The following is a 19,924-nucleotide window of genomic DNA, read 5'->3' as shown; positions in this document are numbered from 1 at the left end:
TGTCCTTTAAAAACATTTATTTTCAGGGTGCAGGGGTCCTGTGACATCATCACATCTATGAAAATAGGGTAGAAAACACAGGCTCTGGGAGATCATGTTTCCAAAGGAAGCACACGTTCTTCAGCCTCTGCAGAGGCCTTGGGCTCTCACCAATGAGAAGCCGTTAGGTTGGGACAATCCTGTTTCTTCTACCTTTTTGGTTTTGGTGAAAATTTCAGACAGTGTAACATTTATTAATTTTTTTGCACATAATTATGATGTAAACCCAGCCTCATCAGTCTTCATGCTCAGCTCCCTCATCACAGGGCTCTGTCCACCCTGCTCTCTGGGTCTATATCCAGTTCTGTTCGGGCAAATTTGAGGAGATTCAATTGATTTTGTGAAGTGTGCTTATTAGCAGTACGGTTCTACCACCTTCTCCAGGGCCTCAGCCTCCCTGTTCCTCCTGAGTGTCTTAACACCCCTTCAAATCAAGAGGAATTAACTGCAGGCCTCGGGGACAATCGAGTGGTGGTCAGTGGGAGAGGTTAGGAGGTGCTGAGTAGGGAGGGGATGTGAGCAGGTCCCCCAGCAGCTCCAACCTCCAACAGACAAGGAGAGCTTCCAGTTTGATCAGTTTTAATTCTGATTTTACTCAAAGAAGGGGTTCCAATGTCTTAAAGTTTGAAAACCACCATCTCGTTTCATTCTCTTCTCATTCAAATGAGGAAACCGAGGTGCAGAAAGTGAAGGGGACTTGCTCAGGGTCACACGGTGAGCCAGGGGTGAAGTCCCACATGGACCTCATGTGTCTGGGTTCCCAGGCCCGTCTACTGCTGGGTAGCATGCCATGGTGTTGCCACCCCCAAATGTCAGTTGTGAAATGGCCAGCCTTAAAGGCAGAAAATGCAATTCCAAAAAGAACCCCAAAATGTCATGCCCACCGCGGGCAGCACGAGGTTGCATTTTCAGTGTTGAGGTGAACCTGGATAAGAGTCCCTGAAACCTGGGGAACTGGCAGCCTCTCCTACCGAGTTTCGAGATGCTCCCAAGAAGCAGCACCACGGAGTGGAGAGAGCGCCAAGGAGGGCCAGGCACCTGAGTCTGGCCCCTCTCAGAGGCCTTCAGACCTTGGGCACCTGCTCTGCTCTCAGAGCCTGGTTCTTCCTCAGGGAAGGGGCAGGGACACTAACCTGCACCCTGCTGCCCTGCACTTGGGAAGTGACTGCAGAAGGAAAAGGGCTTCATGAACTTCAAGGACTACCCACATGTGAGATCCCGATTTTAAAAGTTTTAATCGCCGAGGATACCTATTTTTTTTTTAGCCCAGACATTAAATATTCTCCTTCTTCCTTTCTTCATTTAAAATATAGAAAGCAAGCCCCATTCCTGGCTGAAATCAAAATCCTCTAAGTCAAACCTTCTATTACACTCTCGTTCCACAGCCCAGAGAGAGCATCGGACCCTGTTCTTACAATCTGATGTCTAGGAATCAGGTCTCCACTGCCCACCTGGTTCAAGAATGCTGGGCTTGGGAACAAGTAGATATCTCGGTCCCCAAACGCCCAGCCATGGGGCCCCTGAGTCTGGTAAAGTGTTTCTTTAAAATGGGAGAGTGGCAGGAATAGAAGAGCTGCAGCCAGCTATCCTGACCCTAGTGTGAAGCAATGGTGTTTGTTTTTGAGGAAATACCATTTAAAAAAGAATGCTAAGCCCACACTTCCTGTATTTTTTTCTGTAGGGCCATCTTACTCTAGGATGACAGGTCTCAAAGAGACACAGGTAACATCCAGTCCAAATGCCACATTCACAGGTGAAGAGTCCAAGGCCCAGAGAGGGAAGGGACCTGTCCAGGTCACACAGCAAATGAGAGGCCAGGCAAAGGACAGAGGAACCCTCCTCCTCGGCTCTACCACACACACTAAGTCACAGAGCTCCGCCAATCAGCCGCAGACAACTGAGGTGAAGAGTCACAGCGCACACCCTCGTCTAGCCCTATAGAGTTACAAATACACCACGACATGCTCTCCCCCGGGAGGGAGTAGTTTTAAAAAATTCTCTCAGAGCAATTCATTTCAAAAGTACAAAAAAACCACGTGCAGTCTAGACATTTTCCCCGTGTTTGCCCTGCTAAAAACTACATCTGCATATGAATCTAGTTTGCATCTAGTTTTTAAAAACATACAAAAGGGGTCATCTACAAACAGTCTTTCCAACTTGTCACACAGCGAAACCACCCACAACTTGACTTTCCCATCATCCCGTGATCATGCTTCTGAGACCCTGGAAGAAAAGAGGGAAAAGAGTTAAGAGGACAGAAGCCTGCTCTGTCACAGTCAACTTCCTGCTACATGGGAGGTGGGGGAAATGGCACTCCTGGCAGTTTCCTGACGTTCACTTTTTGGTTTTCTGTGCATCCCTACAGACCTGACATAAGGCCTTGTACACAGGAAGTGTCTAACAATAGTGGCTAAATCATACACATCACAACCACAGCAAAATCCTAATGCTTTTCATATTGTTTCTAATTTTTCCTGCTATTGAAAACTTGTCAGTAGGCCTTGGTGACAGTGCCTGTTCACAACTATTCCTGCGTTCCTGTAAGATAATGCCTCCCTTTCGGTTGGTTGAGCGTTATCCCATGCACCTAGAAGTTGCTGGTTCGATTCCCGGCCAGGGTACATGCCAGAGTTGTGGGCTAGATTCCTGGTAGGGGGCAAGCAGGAGGCAGCCAATCGATGTTTCTCTCTCCCTCTCCCTCTCCCTCTAAAAAAAAAAAAAAATTAATAAAAAACATATTTAAAAAAACACACAAAAAATAAGAGCATGCCTCCCTGTCCTCCGCCTCCTGTGAGAGGAGCAGACGCCACCCACCCCTCTAAGGCTGGGTGTGGCCCTGGGACCTGCTCTGGAAACGGAGTTAAGCAGATGTGACAAACGTTGAATCCGAGCAGAAACTTTAAATGAGATTGTGCGCTTGGCTTGGCCTCTCGCTCGGCCCCTCTGCCACGAGAGTGGACATATTCCACAGCGGGGCTGCTCCTCCAGCTGGGTCCCCACATGGCGGGGAGCCACGCCAACCTGTCACCTCGACACGGAATGTGAGGAGGAGATACATGTTGGTGCCTGTGAACCAGCGAGGTTTGGGGGTTATTAAGCAGCAGAAGTTGGCTAATAAGGGATTCGTTTTCTAAGTTCACAGCCCACCTGTTGGCGGGGGACAGCTCTCACCCGGGTGACTCTGAGGACTCGGGCCTGCCTGGCCCAGGGAGACGCAGGTTCTCTGCAGATGTGCTGCTAAGAGACACAGGGAAGAACTGGGACACAGACAATGAGGCTCATGTGTCTTCTCTGTGGGCATGTGGTGCTGTCACATGACTGTGTCTGCTCTCTCCGTGCCTCTCTAGGGGGATCCGCAGGAAACACTCCACTCAGCCTCAGAAACAGAGAGAAACCGCCGGTCCTCTTTACCCTGTGCGTGCCCGTAACGCTCACAGCTCTTCACGTGCATGGTAGGTGGGAAGCCCAGAGTGATAAGTGCATAGAACACACTAGAGATTCTACCTGCTGTCGTATGTTCCTACTCTTGTTTTGTATCCTGGTTTCCTGCGTTTATGTGTGTTTTTTCTTTTTATTGCACATCTTTATAAACCATCTCAATCCCTTGGGGCACAGGTGTATAAAATACAAAGAATGACTTAGAACATGTACTCACTCTGTCACATGCGGTCTTGTGGAGCTGGGAAGCGAGGGGCTTTGTACGTGCTCAGGTCGCTAACCGTCACCTTGCCATGGGACTGGGCCTCCCCAACCGAATTGACCGAGTGGCACTGGTACACTCCCTCGTCTTCCTTTCTCAGAGGGTTGATCTAGAAATAAAGCAAACAAGTTTATAGTTCTTTGTGGCACAGCAAAATCACTTCCTTATTGAGTCTTGGTGATACCTCTGAGCACTTATTCCTTTTTAGAATAAGCTTGAGCTCACTCTGTTTCTCTTCTTGCCTTGGCTGCCAAGGAAGAATTTAAATTTCTTTCTCAGCACCCTCTATCGTGGCTCTCATGTTAATGTTTCCTCTGCATCCCTGCCTTTTACTGTGAGCTACCCCGTCCTCTTATTGAAGGGGAGAGGTATAGATCAGCAGTTCTCAACCTGTGGGTCGCGACCCCTTTGGGGGTCAAACGACCCTTTCACAGGGGTCGCCTAAGACCTTCGGAAAACACATATATAATTACATATTGCTTTTGTGATTAATCACTATGCTTTAATTATGTTCAACTTGTAACAATGAAATTGGGGGTCACCACAACATGAGGAACTGTATTAAAGGGTCGCGGCATTAGGAAGGTTGAGAACCACTGGTATAGATTATAAGGAAAATATTGCAAATGAAAAGAACAAAAATCTAGTGCCAAGGAATGGCCCACAGGGGCTCCCAAAGGAGGCAGCCTTCACAAATTAACCCCAGAGAAAACCTTTCCTCCACACTTTTTTGTAATAAAGTTTGGGAATGTTAGGGTCACAGGGCCCCTAGAAGCTATCTAGCCTAAAGCCCTCTTTTTACAATTGTGGACACCGAGGCTCAGATTTGAAAAAGCCACGGACCCAACTGCATTCTGAGTTTCTGAGCTGGACACTGAGGATTTGCCAAACCTCATAGAGATGGTGGCGAAGTGGGGAAGACACCCCCGAGGGCACCCTGTTCCCCGGCCCCTGCAGAGCAGATCCCCAGCAGTGCTCTCCTCTCTTGCTTTCTCTTGTTAGAACAACCTCTATCAATTGTGAGTCACTCTACAGACTGGGGAGGATTTATGCCCACCATCTCGTTTTGAACACACGGTGATCATTGGTGAAGGGGGAGCATCATTATCCTCATGCTACAGGAGCCTCGCAGGTAAGTCACAGATTATTAGAATCAAGTGGCCCTTGGATGCTGTCCAGTCCAAAGCCCTCTTTTCACAGTTGTGGACACTGAAGCTCAAAGAGTTAGAGCAACTTGGCCAACATGAACCCCTGTCTCATCACTTCATTGCTCCTTCAAACACCTGGCATTTCCTCATCTTAGCAAAACTGCTGCAAGTGGCACAGAAAAGCTATGAGAAGATGTGAAAGTAAACCTTCCCTCCTTATCAGCTATGTGGTCTCAGGCAAATGTATTAGTTTCCTATGGTTGCTGTAACAAATTACCACATACCTAGTGGCTTAAAGCAACACAAACTTATTATCTACACTTCCTGAGGTTGGAGCCCAAATGTGTCTCAGTGGGCTACAATCAAGGGTGTTGGCAGGGCTGCTTTCTTTCTAGAGACCCTAGAAATGTATGGGGGACATACTTTTCCGGTCTACAGGCTGCCTGCATTCCTTGGCTTGTGGCCCTTTCCTTCCATCTTCAAAGCCAGCAATGGTGAGTCATGTCTTTCTCACACTGCCATCTCTCTGGCTGCCTCTCTCCTGCCTCCCTCTTCCACATTTAAGGGACTCTTGTGATTTCATTGGGCACACCCAGATAATGTGGGGTAACTTCCTTATTAAAGTCAGGTAATTAGCAACCTTAATTCCATCTGCAACCTTACTCTCCTCTTGCCACATAACAGAAACCACCCATAAGCTCCAAGGACTAGGACAGGGACCTCTTTCCGGGGCCATAATTCTGCCGACCACGGAAGATCACCTGCTCGCAGGGGTTATACTGCCAGCTCTGCTTTCCTCAGAGTTCTTATGGGGTCCAATGAAAACTGGATAAGACCAGCTTTGAAACATGTAACATGTTATAGAAATATAAAGGGTGCTTTACAAGGGCCAGTCAATAGCAGCCAGTAATCTGAAACGAATGAGCTACTCACCAAAATCCAGGCTGTGGCCTCGTGGTCAGAAGGACCCCCTCGCACCTGGACAGCGATATTGACATGGTCCCCAGGCAGGTCCTCGAGCGCCTGGGTGCCCTCAGGAGACTGTGTGACCTGAAGAGGACAGGAAAGCCAGGAATGGTTCAGAGAAAGCATTTCTGGAAACTACCTCCCATAGACATCCTCACTGTCTTCATCTTCCCACTGACGGGAAGGCCAAAACCCTGACAGCTCCTGTTCCTGTTAAAATGTTCATCAGTCACTTTAAAAACCCAAATGCATATACAGCCAGCACACTCTGGTGGACAGCAAAGATGTGGACACCAGCTCCATCTTGCAGAGGCAGGTCAGAGGTCCACGGCCCTTCTCAGGGCTGATGAGACGAGGCACAACCTATGCTGGGATCCCTGCTAGTCGCTCAAAAATTGATCTGCAGGAAGATCTAGTTTTGGAACAGGATGGGGCTATCTGCCACCAGCCAAGTTTTTCTAAAACCCAAGCCAGTTAAGTTGTCTCCTACTTCATTCCAGCTGATCTAGGCTAGGTAAACAGCAGAACTTTCTTGACAGCTGAGTGACCAAGAGAGCAAATGCCACAGGAAGGATGGCAACTGCTCTTCTCTGGGGAGAGCTTTAGGGTAAAGGTTTTGAGGCATAAACCTGGAGGCAGAGGAATGGTATATAAGAGTGATGGTGAACCTTTTGAGCTCGGCGTGTCAGCATTTTGAAAAACTCTAACTTAACTCTGGTTCCGTGTCACATATAGAAATTTTTTGATATTTGCAACCATAGTAAAACAAAGACTTATATTTTTGATACTTATTTTATATATTTAAATACCATTTAACAAAGAAAAATCAACCAAAAAAATGAGTTCGCGTGTCACCTCTGACATGCGTGTCATAGGTTCGCCATCACTGGTATATAAGATATCCTTTTAAAGTTCTCTGATCCACATATGCACACAAACACACTTAAAAGGGATAAAAAGCCTTTAACTGCCCCCCAAACACACACACACACACACACACACACACACGCATGCACACACGCACACGCGCTCGAGTTGTGATATATAAATACCTTCCTCCACGTGATGACTGGGGGAGGCACTGCCCTCACCTCACAGGACAGGTACACCTGGGCCCCAGTGATGTTGTGAACACTTCGGGGTGGGATGACGACCACAGGAGCTGGAAGAAGACAAGGGAACACAACCTTTACCTTGCCAGGACCCAGGACGCCGCTTCCGGAATCCCCTGACTGTGGCGAGCCTGCGGGACCGTCTAACATGGGGAGGACAGTGGCAGACCAAAGCTCTCCACACACACAGAACAAACTCACAGGCAAGGCATCGTGGAGGAGAGTCTGCCTTCGACCCGGAGGGATGCCTGCGTGCTTCGTCACCCATTGTCTTTGCCCCACCAGCAGGAAAACGGATTCAGAGAGAAAAGGCAGCTTCCTAAAGCTACCAGCCTGTTTGCGGCAGAGCTCGGTCTCACACTCCCTCCCAGGCCCCGGGTGCCATCTGCTTTAGGCTCAACTGCACGACAGGGCGTTGGGCTCCGGGAGGGGCTGGTGTTGCTTCACCAACAGCCGAGTCTACTAACAGATGGGCTTTTCTCTTTCCACATGGAGGGCCCTCAAAGAATAATGCCACCTAAGACAGCTGCATCCACCCTGGAGCTGAGACCCCCTGCGGGCCATTCAAGACACTCATTTGCATATCACAGACTCACAGACTCCACTTGGGCCCCCCGACCCCGCACACCTCCCCATCCCCAATGGCAGAACTGCTGGCCTGGAAGCCCTGTAGAGGCTGGGAGTCAGGCAGTGTGGATCTAGGCTGCTGGAACATTACAGAAAGGAGAGGGAGGGTGTGGGTTCACTGGAGGGCATCGGAGAGTATGTGGGTATCCGAGTTAGAAATTCTTAACTCATACTCCATACTCTGCCCTTCTCTGTGTGCCTGGCATCTGCTCTACTCACACTGGGACTAAAAGAATCAAGTCCATGGGCCTTGGCCTTCAGGCTCTCCATCGGCCCCTCACTGTTCCAGTCTCTGCATGGCATACACCCCCTCGCTCCAGAGGCGGACGGCTCCCATCATGCAGGGCTGAGAGGGCATGTATTCTAGTCCAGGACCAGAGGCTCTGCACCGCGCTGACCTGCTGAATCATAGCCTGCCTCGCAGTCCAGGTGCTCCACCTGTCTCACCTGCACAAGAAGGCAAGCTTGGCCCACCCTTGCGTCTGGCCCCACGGTGTCCTGGGCAAGGTGAAGTGTGGGTCCCTGGCGGGAAAATGCTCTCTGCTGGGTTTTGCTGATCACAGAGTTGTTGAGCTGATCTTACTATGTGATGAGTGTGAAAGTGATGGTTTCAGTTAACACAGTATGCAAGCGGGGGTCAGACACAGGTCTGGTAAACAGATGACTGGATGAAGAAACACATGACAAATAAAAGAGCAAACACATTCATTCTCCAACTGCAGAGTGTACAGACTCCTGGGGCTTTCCTGATTACTCAAGGACAGCCTGGCAAGCCAGCCTTAGAGAGGAAAAGAAGAACAAAGGGAGGGAGACAAAAGGCTGGGAGAAAAGGGGAGAGGGTAGGTATAAATATTTCTCTCTTTTCAGAACTGGACCCTGAGTGGGGGCGATGGGGGCTTGAGAAAATGAAAGAGACAGACACACATACAGTAGGGAAAGCTGGGACTGGATGGGACCACTGTCCTCTGATGGAGAGACAGGGACCCAGAGCCAATACAGCGCGTTTATTTTATACAGCAAAAACCAGGAAGTTTTACTAAAGGTCAAGACAAAGGAGATTATGTGCATTCTTGGGTGGGCCTGAGTCATTCATTCCTGGTGCTTGGCTGGATTTAGAGAACGAAACCCACCCCCTGGTGCCTGGGCTGAAGGTCAGGCTGACAACACTCCTGCCTCTGGCAAGGTGTGTTTCCAGGACATGGCTCTACCAACGCCACTGGATTCAGCTGACAATAATTAAATAAATGCTCATGTGCCTTCCCAGGCGCTCTCTACAGGGAGGAGTGAAAGGATGCTGAAATGAGACTGGTCTGGCTCCTTCAGACAGACTATGAAGCACACCCGTCAAGCTGGTGCCCAAAAAACTCTGGGGAACTATCTTAGAGCCACAGAATATCAAAACTAGAGGTCCTAACTCTCCCCAAGATCCTGTGCCTGACCATCTGTGATGTGCTCATTTAACCTCCAATTGCATGGCTCCAGTGACAGAGAGCTCACTACCTATGGAGCCAGGCCCTTCTATCCTTGAAGGGCTCTGCTGGTAAGAAAGCTTGTCCTCATTGGAACTAAAAACCCACGTCCCTGTAACTCTCGCCTGTTTATCCTATGCTGCCCTCTGAACCCTACAGCCCCCTGGCTGAATTGAATACAGACACTGCCCTTCTTCCTCCTCAGTCTGTCTGATCAGCTCACGTCTTCAGTTGTGGCCATCTCACTGCCCTCTACCCACGTCCCTGAGTGTGGTCAACGTCCCTTCGATGAACCAAGGTCCTAGGCTTCTAACACTGCCCGATGCACCCAGCCACCTGCCTGGCTGCCACAAAGAACCACAACGCCCCTGCTCTATGGCAGGAGCCCCATCTGCACAGATGACAAAGAGAGTCTGATGTATTCACGTCCTCCTGCCAGCATCGCCTCCCCCCGGAGCCCAAACCGGTCCTGGAACGGCTCGCTGTGGGAACAACCAGAATCACGTCTTACTCCAAAGCCCTCAATGGATTCCAAAGGGACACTCAATCAACATGCTTTACTTTCGTTCATGTAAAGTCATAAATTTTAAATGAGATTTCATCAATCCCTTTCAGGTCTAAATGAATAAACCAGTAAATCACATTTCCTATTTTTCTCCTTGCATTTCCCCTCTCCCTCTCTTTCAATAACTGCAATTAGGAGAGGCTGTCTTTGCCACTGATTTCACATGGCAGAAAATACCATTTCTTTTACAAAAGAGCTTTTGATGATAAAGTGACATTCAAAATTTTATTTTTAAATTTACACACAGCACACGCCTTCTTTCTGGCGTACAGGTCTAAGTTCTGATAGATGCATACAGTTGTGTAACCAACCGCTGCCATAACCAAGTCAGAGGACAGTCCGGTTATCTAGAAAATTGTCGTGTCTCTTTGTCATAGTAATCTGTTTTTAATGTTAACCTGTCTGATTTTACATTGAAAACATTTTTATCCATAACAGCTCTTTACAGTCATCATCATCATCATCATCATCGTAACAATGGCAACAATGCCACCAGCTAACACTGAGCTTGCTGTGTGCTAGGCACTCTTCTGCTTACGGGGATTATTAACCCATTTGACCTTTCCAGCTCTCAGCAGCTGCCAGCCGGGGGAGCTAGGCAGGGTCACCCAGCCGTAAAAGGCGGGGCGAGGCTATGAGCCTGGGGGTCTGGCTCCAAGCTCTGCCCTCTCCTTAGATGACACGTCCAGGTACATTACTCTTTTCACCCTCACACCAGCCCTGCATTTATCCCTATTTTACAAATGAGAAAACCAAGGCTCAGGTGAAGGGTCTGGAAGAACAGGGACTGAATCTATTAACCCAACACTGATTTTTATTTTTTAAAAAATATATATCCTTTATTGATTTCAGAGCAGAAGGGAGAGGGAGAAAGAGAGAGAGAAACATCAATGATGAGAGAGAATCACTGATGGGCTGCCTCCTGCACGCCCCCTACTGGGGATCGAGCCCACAACCGTGACCTCCTGGTTCATAGGACGACGCTCAACCAGTGAGACACACTGCTGGGCTCCACACTGATTTTCAAAGTGAAACACTCGTTATTTTGTTTGGACCCCATTTCAGTACAAGAAAATACCTTAGGGATTATGTTGGGGGTCCCCAAGACAACCCCTTAGCTCGACGATTTGCTAGGAAGACCACAGGACTCAGCATGGTTTTACTTAACAGCTGTGATTACAGCGAAAGGAGACAAAGCAAGTCAGCAAAGGGAAATGGCACACGGGGCAAAGACTGGGAAAACCAGTGCAAGCTTCCAAGAGCCCCTCGGAGTGGAGTCACAGGACACGCTTAACTCCCCAGCAGCAAATTGTGACAACATGCAAAACGCCATCTACCAGGGAAGCTCACTCGACCCTCAGTGCCTTAGTGGGGGCTGGCCACCTGGGCTCCCTTTGCCTACTCTACACTGAAGTTCCAGGCTCCCAGGAGGAGAGCAGGGGAGCAGGTCCCCTTCGTTCAGTTTAAGCACAGTGAGCACTGCTCTCAGCTCGGCATCCTCCTGAAATCCAAGTTCCCAGACACCAGCCAGGGACTCCCCTGCCAGCAGGCCTGTCCAAGGATACACTGCTCTGCTGACTCTTTTCTGCCCAGGAATAAAACCCTCTGGGCATCGCCCCAGGGGAGCAGCTCTTGTGAAGACACCATTGAATGGGTGATGTGTCCTTAACACTAGCAGGTCACCCCCAGTACTTCTGTCCCCAAGGGCTCATTCAAGTGTGGCACTGGGATACTCAACCACACGACTACCACTGGCAGGAGGTTACCAAGTTCAAATCCTGTCTTGGCCACACCCCCGTATTATGACTTGGCCTCAGTTTCTTCTTCTTTAAAATGGGCACCGGGGTCCATTCTCCCTCCCATCCCTATATGCTGGTGTGAGGAACAATTACAAGACTCCTTGCAAACTGTAAAGGCTTCCGTGGAGGGACTCGAGGACAAGGCAGGTGGTGCTTCCCCCAGGATGGTCTCCTCAAAGATGCCTCTAATGCAGTGATGGCGAACCTTTTGAGCTCGGCGTGTCAGCATTTTGAAAAACCCTAACTTAACTCTGGTGCCGTGTCACATATAGAAATTTTTTGATATTTGCAACCATAGTAAAACAAAGATTTATATTTTTGATATTTATTTTATATATTTAAGTGCCATTTAACAAAGAAAAATCAACCAAAAAAATGAGTTCGTGTGTCACCTCTGACACGCGTGTCATAGGTTCGCCGTCACTGCTCTAATGGGCTCTGGTGAGCAGACCTATCGGAGAGTCCTCTCCGGAGGCCCCAGAGGCCACGGCCCTTCCTCGGGCGAGCCCGGGGCAAAGCCTCAGCGCTGCCAGAGCTGCCACACTCCTGGAAGAGCCAGGCTTTCCTGTCTACTGCCTTTGACAAGAGTCAGATGGCTTTCAAGAGGGAGGATGGTGCCTGGCCGGTCCAGTCTGAACGTGCTGGCTCTGTCTTTCTAGCCCTTCCTTGCTCAATACTTGTTTCCCTCTGTTCGTGCCGGCAACAGCCCTGAAAATGCTGGGACAGCACAAATCTACCCACCAGGTAACAGAAAATAGTCACCCAGGTGTGCCCCAACACAGGCAGCAGTGGGTGGGCAAAATGGTACCAAGGGAATCTCAAATGCCCAGCACAGGAGCTCCGGCGAGTTGCGAACCGTTTCCTCCTTATCTGCACATGAAGATGATGACTTTGGCCCTCGTCCTCCAGGGTGAAGGGAGAGAATGAATGTGACTGTGTCACTAACTGTGGGATCTGTGCAAATGAAAGGGACCGATGTTATTATAGCGTGTGGTGGTCCGTCCCCCCACCCATCAGCTGTGTCCTTGATGGCCGGAATGAAAGATCTTCCCAATGCCTCTGAGATTTCTTTCAAGTTAATGGTGCTAGGGAAAGAAAGAATATCAAAAGTCATCCCCCAGGACCCCATCTGCCTGCAGGAAAAAGCGCCCCACCAAGAGTTTAATGATCAACCTGCAGAACAGCCCTTGTAATTTATGCTAATAGTCACCTTATCACGTAGAATGAGAAACAGCTTAATCCCGCTCCCCTCAGCCGGGCCCCAAGCCCCTCCCTGCGCTTGAAAGGCTTTTAAGCACGAGGCCCCCTTCTTTGTCGCTCTCACAAAGTGGCATTCGCTGCCTCTCCTGGTTACCTGGTAACACACGCCTCGAAAAGACATATGTCTAAGTGGAGCTGGACTTCCAACCGAGGTAGATTTTCCAAGACTCAGGATCTTAAGAGCTTATTGAAGCTTCAGAGGCTTAGTGTCCTGGTGGGCGCTGGCACAGGACCCTGCTCCTATCTAATTTAGCTTTCGAAACAGGACGTCAACCTACTGTCTGCAGGACCCCACCCCCTCCCAATGTTAGCAATTAATCAGAGCGCATACCTGGAAGGAACAACACAACCTTTTAACGTAACGACAGCAATAACCACAGAATGCCACGCCTCCTTACAGCTGAGAAACAGAACCAATCATTCTGTATAGAACAAAGCTTCACCCCTCAGCCTGGCATTCAGACTGGCAATGACCCTGCCCTAAGCTCTGGGTGGGCAAAACGGTACCAATGGTCCCTTGGTACCGTTTTGCCCACCCAGCACCTCCGCCTCCCTCACCCCTCAACCTGGGAATTTTCTACTCATCCTTCAAGGCTCCTCTCATAGGCTTTCTCTTCTGTGACGCTACTCCTGTTCCTCTCAGGAGCCGTCACCCAGTACTAAACAGAGGAAACGGCAACAAGCCTTGGGGGGGTGCGGGGGACAGGAGGGTAGATCCAGACTGAGAAACCCTCAAGACTCAAGCTTTCCCTTCTATTAAATGGGGGAGAGTCCTGGCCAGGACAGCTGTAAAAACCGAGTAAGAAGATGAGATGCAAATATACTTACTGAATATATTCCGACAGTAAATAATTATTCAGAGGTGGGAGCACAGTGGGTCTTCAATAAATGTGTGTTAATCAGAGGATGACCCTCATTATTAGGCATTTGGGGGCATTTCAGAGCACAGGAGGAAAGGGAAGCATTTCAGCCTGAAAACTGTTTCCAAATGCTCCTGAGAGGCATGTGTAAGAACACCTCCCCCGCTGTGCAGAACTTAATACATATTTACAGAGGCTTCGCTCTGTTAAAGTGGGAGGCTCACATAGTGAGGGGTAGGTGAGGAGCTGGGGAGGGCTGGCTTTATTGCCAGTTTTGAGGCAGAACAGCTGCTGCTGTTGACTGCGCCTGCTTCCCTTCAACCAGGGTCCCCCGGGGCATTGTTAAAAGTGCTCCTGCTGCGTCCTCTGAATAGAGGGTGGCTTTAGGCAGCACAGAGTGAGGTGCCGCCCTGCCTTGGTCTAGCTGGGAAAGAGCTCATCCACACCTTCAGGCCCCACCAGGACACAGGGGCAGGGGCCACACATACATCTCAGGACAAGAAGCGACTGAAGACAGTGCCGGGTCTGTAGCGGCTGACAATTACTGCTGGGAAAGGAGAAGTAAATTCCAGGGAGGCCTGATGCCTGTCACTAATGGGATCATTAAAAGCAGCTTCTGTATTGCCTCCATTTGGCTCCAGGAACATCTTTTCACCCGGGGCTGGTGCCTGAGGTGCGCCTCAGGGCCCATAGATCAGAGTGGAGGGGCTGTCACATTTACTTGTCATTTGGTAATTTTCAATGAATTAGGGGTATGGGGTTTCCATCTGCCATCTGGCCTCCCGCTGGTAACCATGGCAACCACCACCTGCCTAACGTCGCACAATCAAGTCCTGTCCTGAAAGAGCACAGAACAGGGTGTAGGGGACCTGGAAGCCGGTCAGGCTTTACTGGTCCCCCTGGCCGGTCCCCTGTTCCCCACCCCCTGTCGCTGGCTCCTCCCCATAATAGTAGATTTGGTCTAAACATCTTAAATATTTTTCAAGGCATCTCTCTCTCTCTTGGGAACAGAATACCACTCCAGGGGAAAATCATCTGAGACCTTCCACACCAGTAGATTCCGGGGACCTGGTCAGCACTTATGTCTCCTGCATGTGGAGTGAAAGTGTTACCTGTCTGGAGACAAAGAGAACTGCCTGTGAATTAACTGCTGAGGAAGCAGATTGTAAAAAAACGAGTGACAGGAACTAGAAAAAGGAAGGAGACAGGACTGTTTAAATGCCACAGGGCAGAAACAAAGGGACCTCAACAGTGGCTCCACAGGAGCTGACACGGCCCACCCACGGAGGAGAAGGGACCAGCCCAAGGTCATTCAGGGAACCAGCAGTACAGCTTTCTCCTGGTGGGAGCCCCAACTAGGAATAGCCATTGGTGACTTTCCTGTGCTCCAAGGAGGTGCATGAAACATTGTTTTCATGTTCCTGGGACAGGAGCCTTCCCGCCCCATCTCCAACACTGGTCCCCTGGACATGCATCTACTTGGAATGCTTTTGGGAAAATAATAATAGAAACTTCCCAATGCCTGTTGAGGCATTCCCCCACCCCCAAAGCTTCCTTGTTGGAGCTGAAGTCACTACACTGACCTAGGCATTTAGCCAGAACCCCAACCTGGACTCCTGGGGACTCACCCTAGACTCTCCACCGGCCCCTCCAGGCAGCGTAGAAAGGGGCAGTTCTCCAAAATCTAGTGGGCTGGCAGAGTGCATCTCTGGGTATTCCTTTACTAATGTTTTGATTTATTTTTGTTTGATTTTTAAAAATTACATAGAGAGGGTGAGCAGCAAGCGCACCCATAAACAACTGTATTGTAATGTTAATGAACTTTAAGTTTCTAGGTTCCAAGCAATGATTAATTTTCAAGTCCTTTAAAGTGGGACCTTCCAAATTGTATTAAGCCTTAGCTCCACAGAACCTGGGTCTGCCCCTGCCGGCACTATAATCTTTTCAGAGCCCAAGTCTCCAAAGGTCTTACTTCCCTGGAGTAGCTCCCGAGTCCTGGTCTGGAGGTCCTCTCCTCCTCCTCTGGCATCTTCACGTCCCCTCCCTCTCCATCCAAACAGTGAGGACCTGCCACTCCCAAACTCCCAGTCTTGTGGAGGAAAACATGCTATGAGCTTAGTAAGGGAGAGCGCAGGATGTGAGTTCCTGCCCGTCTCCCTGAGCACCCTGCCGGGCAGGAAAACTGATCCTGAAGGGAAAACTGAGGCTTCGACACCGCTGTCCATCGTGGTGCGGGGGGGAGGGAGGGACATACTGCGGGGCGGAAGCCGGACTCACCAAATTCGCAGGGGCCATCGCGCACCTTGTGCAGGTGGCCAAGGTGCCTTCCAGGAGCGTGCCGAGCGCGCAGGCGCAGTGCGCAAACGCTGGGGTAGGAGCGGCCGTCGGACCCGCACACCGCGCCGCGCTGCGCGCACACGCAGAGCCCGGTGCCCTCGGGCGCCACCCCGGCGGCGCGGCTCGCGCACACCAGCTCGGGGCCGCAGCGCGCGCCTGCCGGGCCCCCGCAGCTCGCGCCCTCGGCACCCAGGCAGCGCGCGCAGCAGCCGCACTCGTCGCGCGCCGGGATGCCGGGCGCGGGGCAGCGCGCGGGCGCAGGACAGCGCTCCGGCCGGCACGGACCACAGTCGGGGCGCCGGCCGCCGGCGCCGAGGAGCCCGAGGCCCAGGGCCAGCGGCGGCAGCAGCAGGAGCAGCGAGAGCACGGGTGAGCGTGGCATCGTCCGCTGCGGGACGGCAGAGGCGCCTCAGCTTCGCTCTCCGCACCGCGCGGGAGGCGCCGCCACTCCGCCCCGCGGCTGCTGATTGGCCGGGCCCGCACCGCGGGGCGCCGCAGACGGCCGGGGGGCCGGGGACCGGTGCGGCGCGGTGGGCTCCTGGCCGCTCTGCAGTAGGGTCCCGGAGATACTGGGACGCAGTCGGGGCAGGAACTTGCCCGAAGTCGCTGTGTAGTCTGTCTTGTACATACGGTTTCCAGATCCAAGGCCGGCTCCAAATATTATGCTCCTTAATCCTCTCAGAAGGATGCGCCATTTTATTTTGCATTTTTCAAAGTTTTATTTTTAAAAAGGAATATATGGTTTAAAATGTCAAAGTTTACAAATGGATGTAATGATGTCACGGGAGTTTCCCTTCCACCCAATGCCCCAGACCAGCTTCAACAGGCCACTCGTATCAGGTTGTTGGTGTGTCTTTCCGGGAATTTTATATGCCTATAAAAGTGTCATCACATAGTCTCCTCTCTTTAAACACATACACACGCAGCAGCATGCCCTGCACATTATTCCGTGCTTGGTTTTTCCACCTGTGGTATTTCCCACACTTTCCCCACTTATTATCATCTTTAAATCAAGCCTCTCGTACGATTAGTGAAGCATCGTTTAATTAGCTTTCCCCCCTTAATACTACATAAAGTCGTGGTGCATCTCATGGTCAGGAGTGATTTGGGTTATAATGAGATATGGTGATATATTTGGGATTGGGTTCAGGCTTTTAAACTTCACACAGCGTTTAATTGCACAAAAAATGCAGTTATCCAACCCTGAGCCTGTGATATCTGGGTGGAGAAAACATTCCAAAGCTCTGAAGATGATTGGCATCCATTTCCTTTTTGAAACTGCCCAAAAGCCCATCGCTGAGTGAACTCTGGTTCCCAGAGAGCCAGTTAACACTGTAGGCAATGCTTGTGGGCCCATAGAATTATGGGGGAAAGTGAGGATGGAAGGAAGTTTAGGCTTGTCTATTGTCTGGCAAAGGTTAAGGAGGCTTTCTGGAAAAGGTGCTTCTTAAACTGAGTCTTGGGGAGACAGTAGGAGTTGTCTGGAAGGAGGGCAGAGAGAGGGAACAGTGTGTCTAAAGGCAGGAAGAGCAGAGAGAACACCCTACAGTGGGGAGCGGGGAGAAAGCTCAGCCCAGCTGCAGAGCTGTGGGGTGTGGAAGCTCAGGAGGCAGGAGGTGAGGCTGGAGAGGACCAGATCACTGGCCTGCTGGGTACCATGGAATCCAGGGTTGGTACTGGTGGCATTACTGTCTGACAGGCAGATACTTTAAATGTGGATGGAGGGGATAGCATGTTTCCGTCAGGGGCGGGGCAGGGGATGGTAAGTCTGCAGAAAGTCTTTCCTGCTTCTCCATTCTTCCCTTCAGCATCTTTTCTTAGGGCAGTGGTTCTCAATCTTCCTAATGCCGAGACCCTTTAATACAGTTCCTCATGTTGTGGTGACCCCCAACCATAAAATTATTTTCGTTGCTACTTCATAACTGTAATTTTGCTACTGTTATGAATCGTAATGTAAATATCTGATATGCAGGATATATTTTCATTGTTACAGATTGAACATAATTAAAGCATAGTGACTAATCACAAAAACAATATGTAATTATATATGTGTTTTCCGATGGTCTTAGGCGACCCCTGTGAAAGGGTCGTTCGACCCCCAAAGGGGTCGCGTCCCACAGGTTGAGAACAGCTGTCCTAGGGCTTCCACCAAAATGCAGTTTGTTGTGCCACCCGTGCAAATCGCCATCTTGTGGACAACCCAGGGATTACAGATCTAGGAATGACGTTCCTAATTCATTAGTTTGATAAACATTTTCTAATAATACAAATGAGCCGAAGTGCTGGGACAAGGCGCTCTCGGTCCAGAGGAGAGAAGAGAAATGCATACAGATAGTCACCCCAGCTTCAGTTTGGTTGGCCTTCCTTTTAAAGGGTCCCCCTCCTGGGGCTCTAGAAATGGCCTCTGCAGGGTCTGATCTGCTGCTCCTGTCTGTCCCTGTGCAGCACCACCTCGGCCGTTCGTCCAGCCTGCCTTCTGGTGCAGTAATCTCTCCCCTCCTCAGTATTCCAGCTGAGATAAACTGAAAAGCACCAAAACCTCCCTAGAGAGGATACTGTGCTTAAGCCAGGATCTTGGCCGACCTGGGAAGAGGGCACAAGATGTGTGTCTGTCCTCAGGGACTAGCATACTTCTTGGCACATGGGTGCTTTGGGACATGAGTGAGGCCAGGAGAGGCGGGTGGCACCTGAGAGGCCAGTCCAGCTTTCCTGTGGACTTACCCAGAGTTGAGCCTAGTCTGTGACGATAAATTGAGGTCACTGAATACCCAGCTAAGGAGTTTGTCTTTCTTCTGCCAGCAGGAGGAGCCAGCCCTGTTTGTGACAGAGAAGGGACAGGAGAGGAATATAGGTTAGTTTCATTGTTTTTCAAAGAGAGAAAAATGTTCTTAGTCAAAGGTCATACCCACCCCAGAAAGCTATCAATGTCACAGTAAAGAAATTGCACTAGGTCTTCCATATATCTTGGTTACTTTGTTTCTGAGCTTAATAATTAAGCCATAGGTCTACAGAATAAATAGAGGCTGTCCTGTGATAAGCTCCCAGCACTTGAGAGACAAGCATTGTCTTTGTGATGAAATACTGAATCTCCTTCCGTTATGTCTCTGAACACAGGGCTAAACACAGTAACCCTTCCTAACCCGAGTTCGGGTGTAGTCAGTCATCTCTTTCCCACTCTTTGCCAGCTGCCTGCAGCATCGTTACCTGGCTCCTGGAAAGAGGTCTCTAGTGGAGTGCTCTAGGGCTCTGTTCTATTCAAGTTTTTATCAATAACCTGGATGAATTCCACAAAAGTATTCAAAAGGAATCAGTGCACATTAGATTAGAGAGGCAATAGATTAGAATGGTAGAGACAAATCAAATGTTGACATATTCTCCGGATCCATGTAAGTTCTGTTTTGATTCAACACTAAACTGAGAAAATATGGGAGAGGGAAAATGAAATCTATTACACAGGATTGACTTCCGGTTCAAAAGGGGTCATGTCTGCAGCATGGTCACCCCTTAGAAATGCGTCCTTATTACTATGGGTGGAATTTTCCTGAACTTAAACATTTCATAACAAGTGTCTTAGTGTTTCTCCCCCTTGAAGGTGGCTCCCTTCCCAACCTCCCCAGGGTGGTCAGTGCAGTTCACAATGACTCTTCCTTAAGGGTGTGAAGAGAGGAATTGTGAGAAGAACTAGCATGATCAGAGTTTAGAATGTCCATTTGAGCCTGAGCAGTGGAGCCAGGAAGCATCTGGCAGGTGGGCACTCCCCAAAGGGATAGCATCTCCGTGCGCCTGGAAGAAGCAGCACTTTGCAAGGCTTTTCCCTGAACGACGCGGCATGGATGCACCAGGAACTGCTTCTTCCAGGCACAGAGAGGCCTGGCTCCAGAGAAAACACATTTGCAGTGTTTCTTTGTTTCTAGGCATCGAGGAAGAGAGTGATGTTGTACGCGGTCTTTATATTTCTGTCTTTTTCATTTTTCTCCCATTATTTTCAATCTTGAGAACCAGCACTTATGGGGCCTCCCCTGTACCCCAGAGACGTCATGCT

General features: G+C 49.9%; 1 protein-coding gene across 1 annotated transcript; it reads right to left on the bottom strand.

Moving 5' to 3' along the window:
• IGFBPL1 (insulin like growth factor binding protein like 1) lies at positions 1-16,264 on the bottom strand. The gene is made up of 5 exons (XM_070430109.1): positions 15,823-16,264; positions 6,906-7,015; positions 5,821-5,937; positions 3,695-3,848; positions 1-2,262 (listed from the first exon to the last, which is right to left on the bottom strand). The coding sequence occupies exons 1-4, from the start codon at positions 16,262-16,264 to the stop codon at positions 3,699-3,701; spliced, it is 819 nt and encodes a 272-aa protein (XP_070286210.1). The 3' UTR covers positions 1-2,262; positions 3,695-3,698.
• Between the last annotated feature and the right edge of the window lie 3,660 nt (positions 16,265-19,924).

The sequence above is a fragment of the Myotis yumanensis genome, unplaced genomic scaffold (genome assembly GCF_028538775.1).
Source record: "Myotis yumanensis isolate MYYU_CA2020_CCGP unplaced genomic scaffold, mMyoYum1.0.hap1 SCAF_12, whole genome shotgun sequence".
NCBI classification, from domain to species: domain Eukaryota; kingdom Metazoa; phylum Chordata; class Mammalia; order Chiroptera; family Vespertilionidae; genus Myotis; species Myotis yumanensis.
Note: the sequence above shows the minus strand (reverse complement) of the source record. Positions and strands in the feature narration are given on the sequence as shown.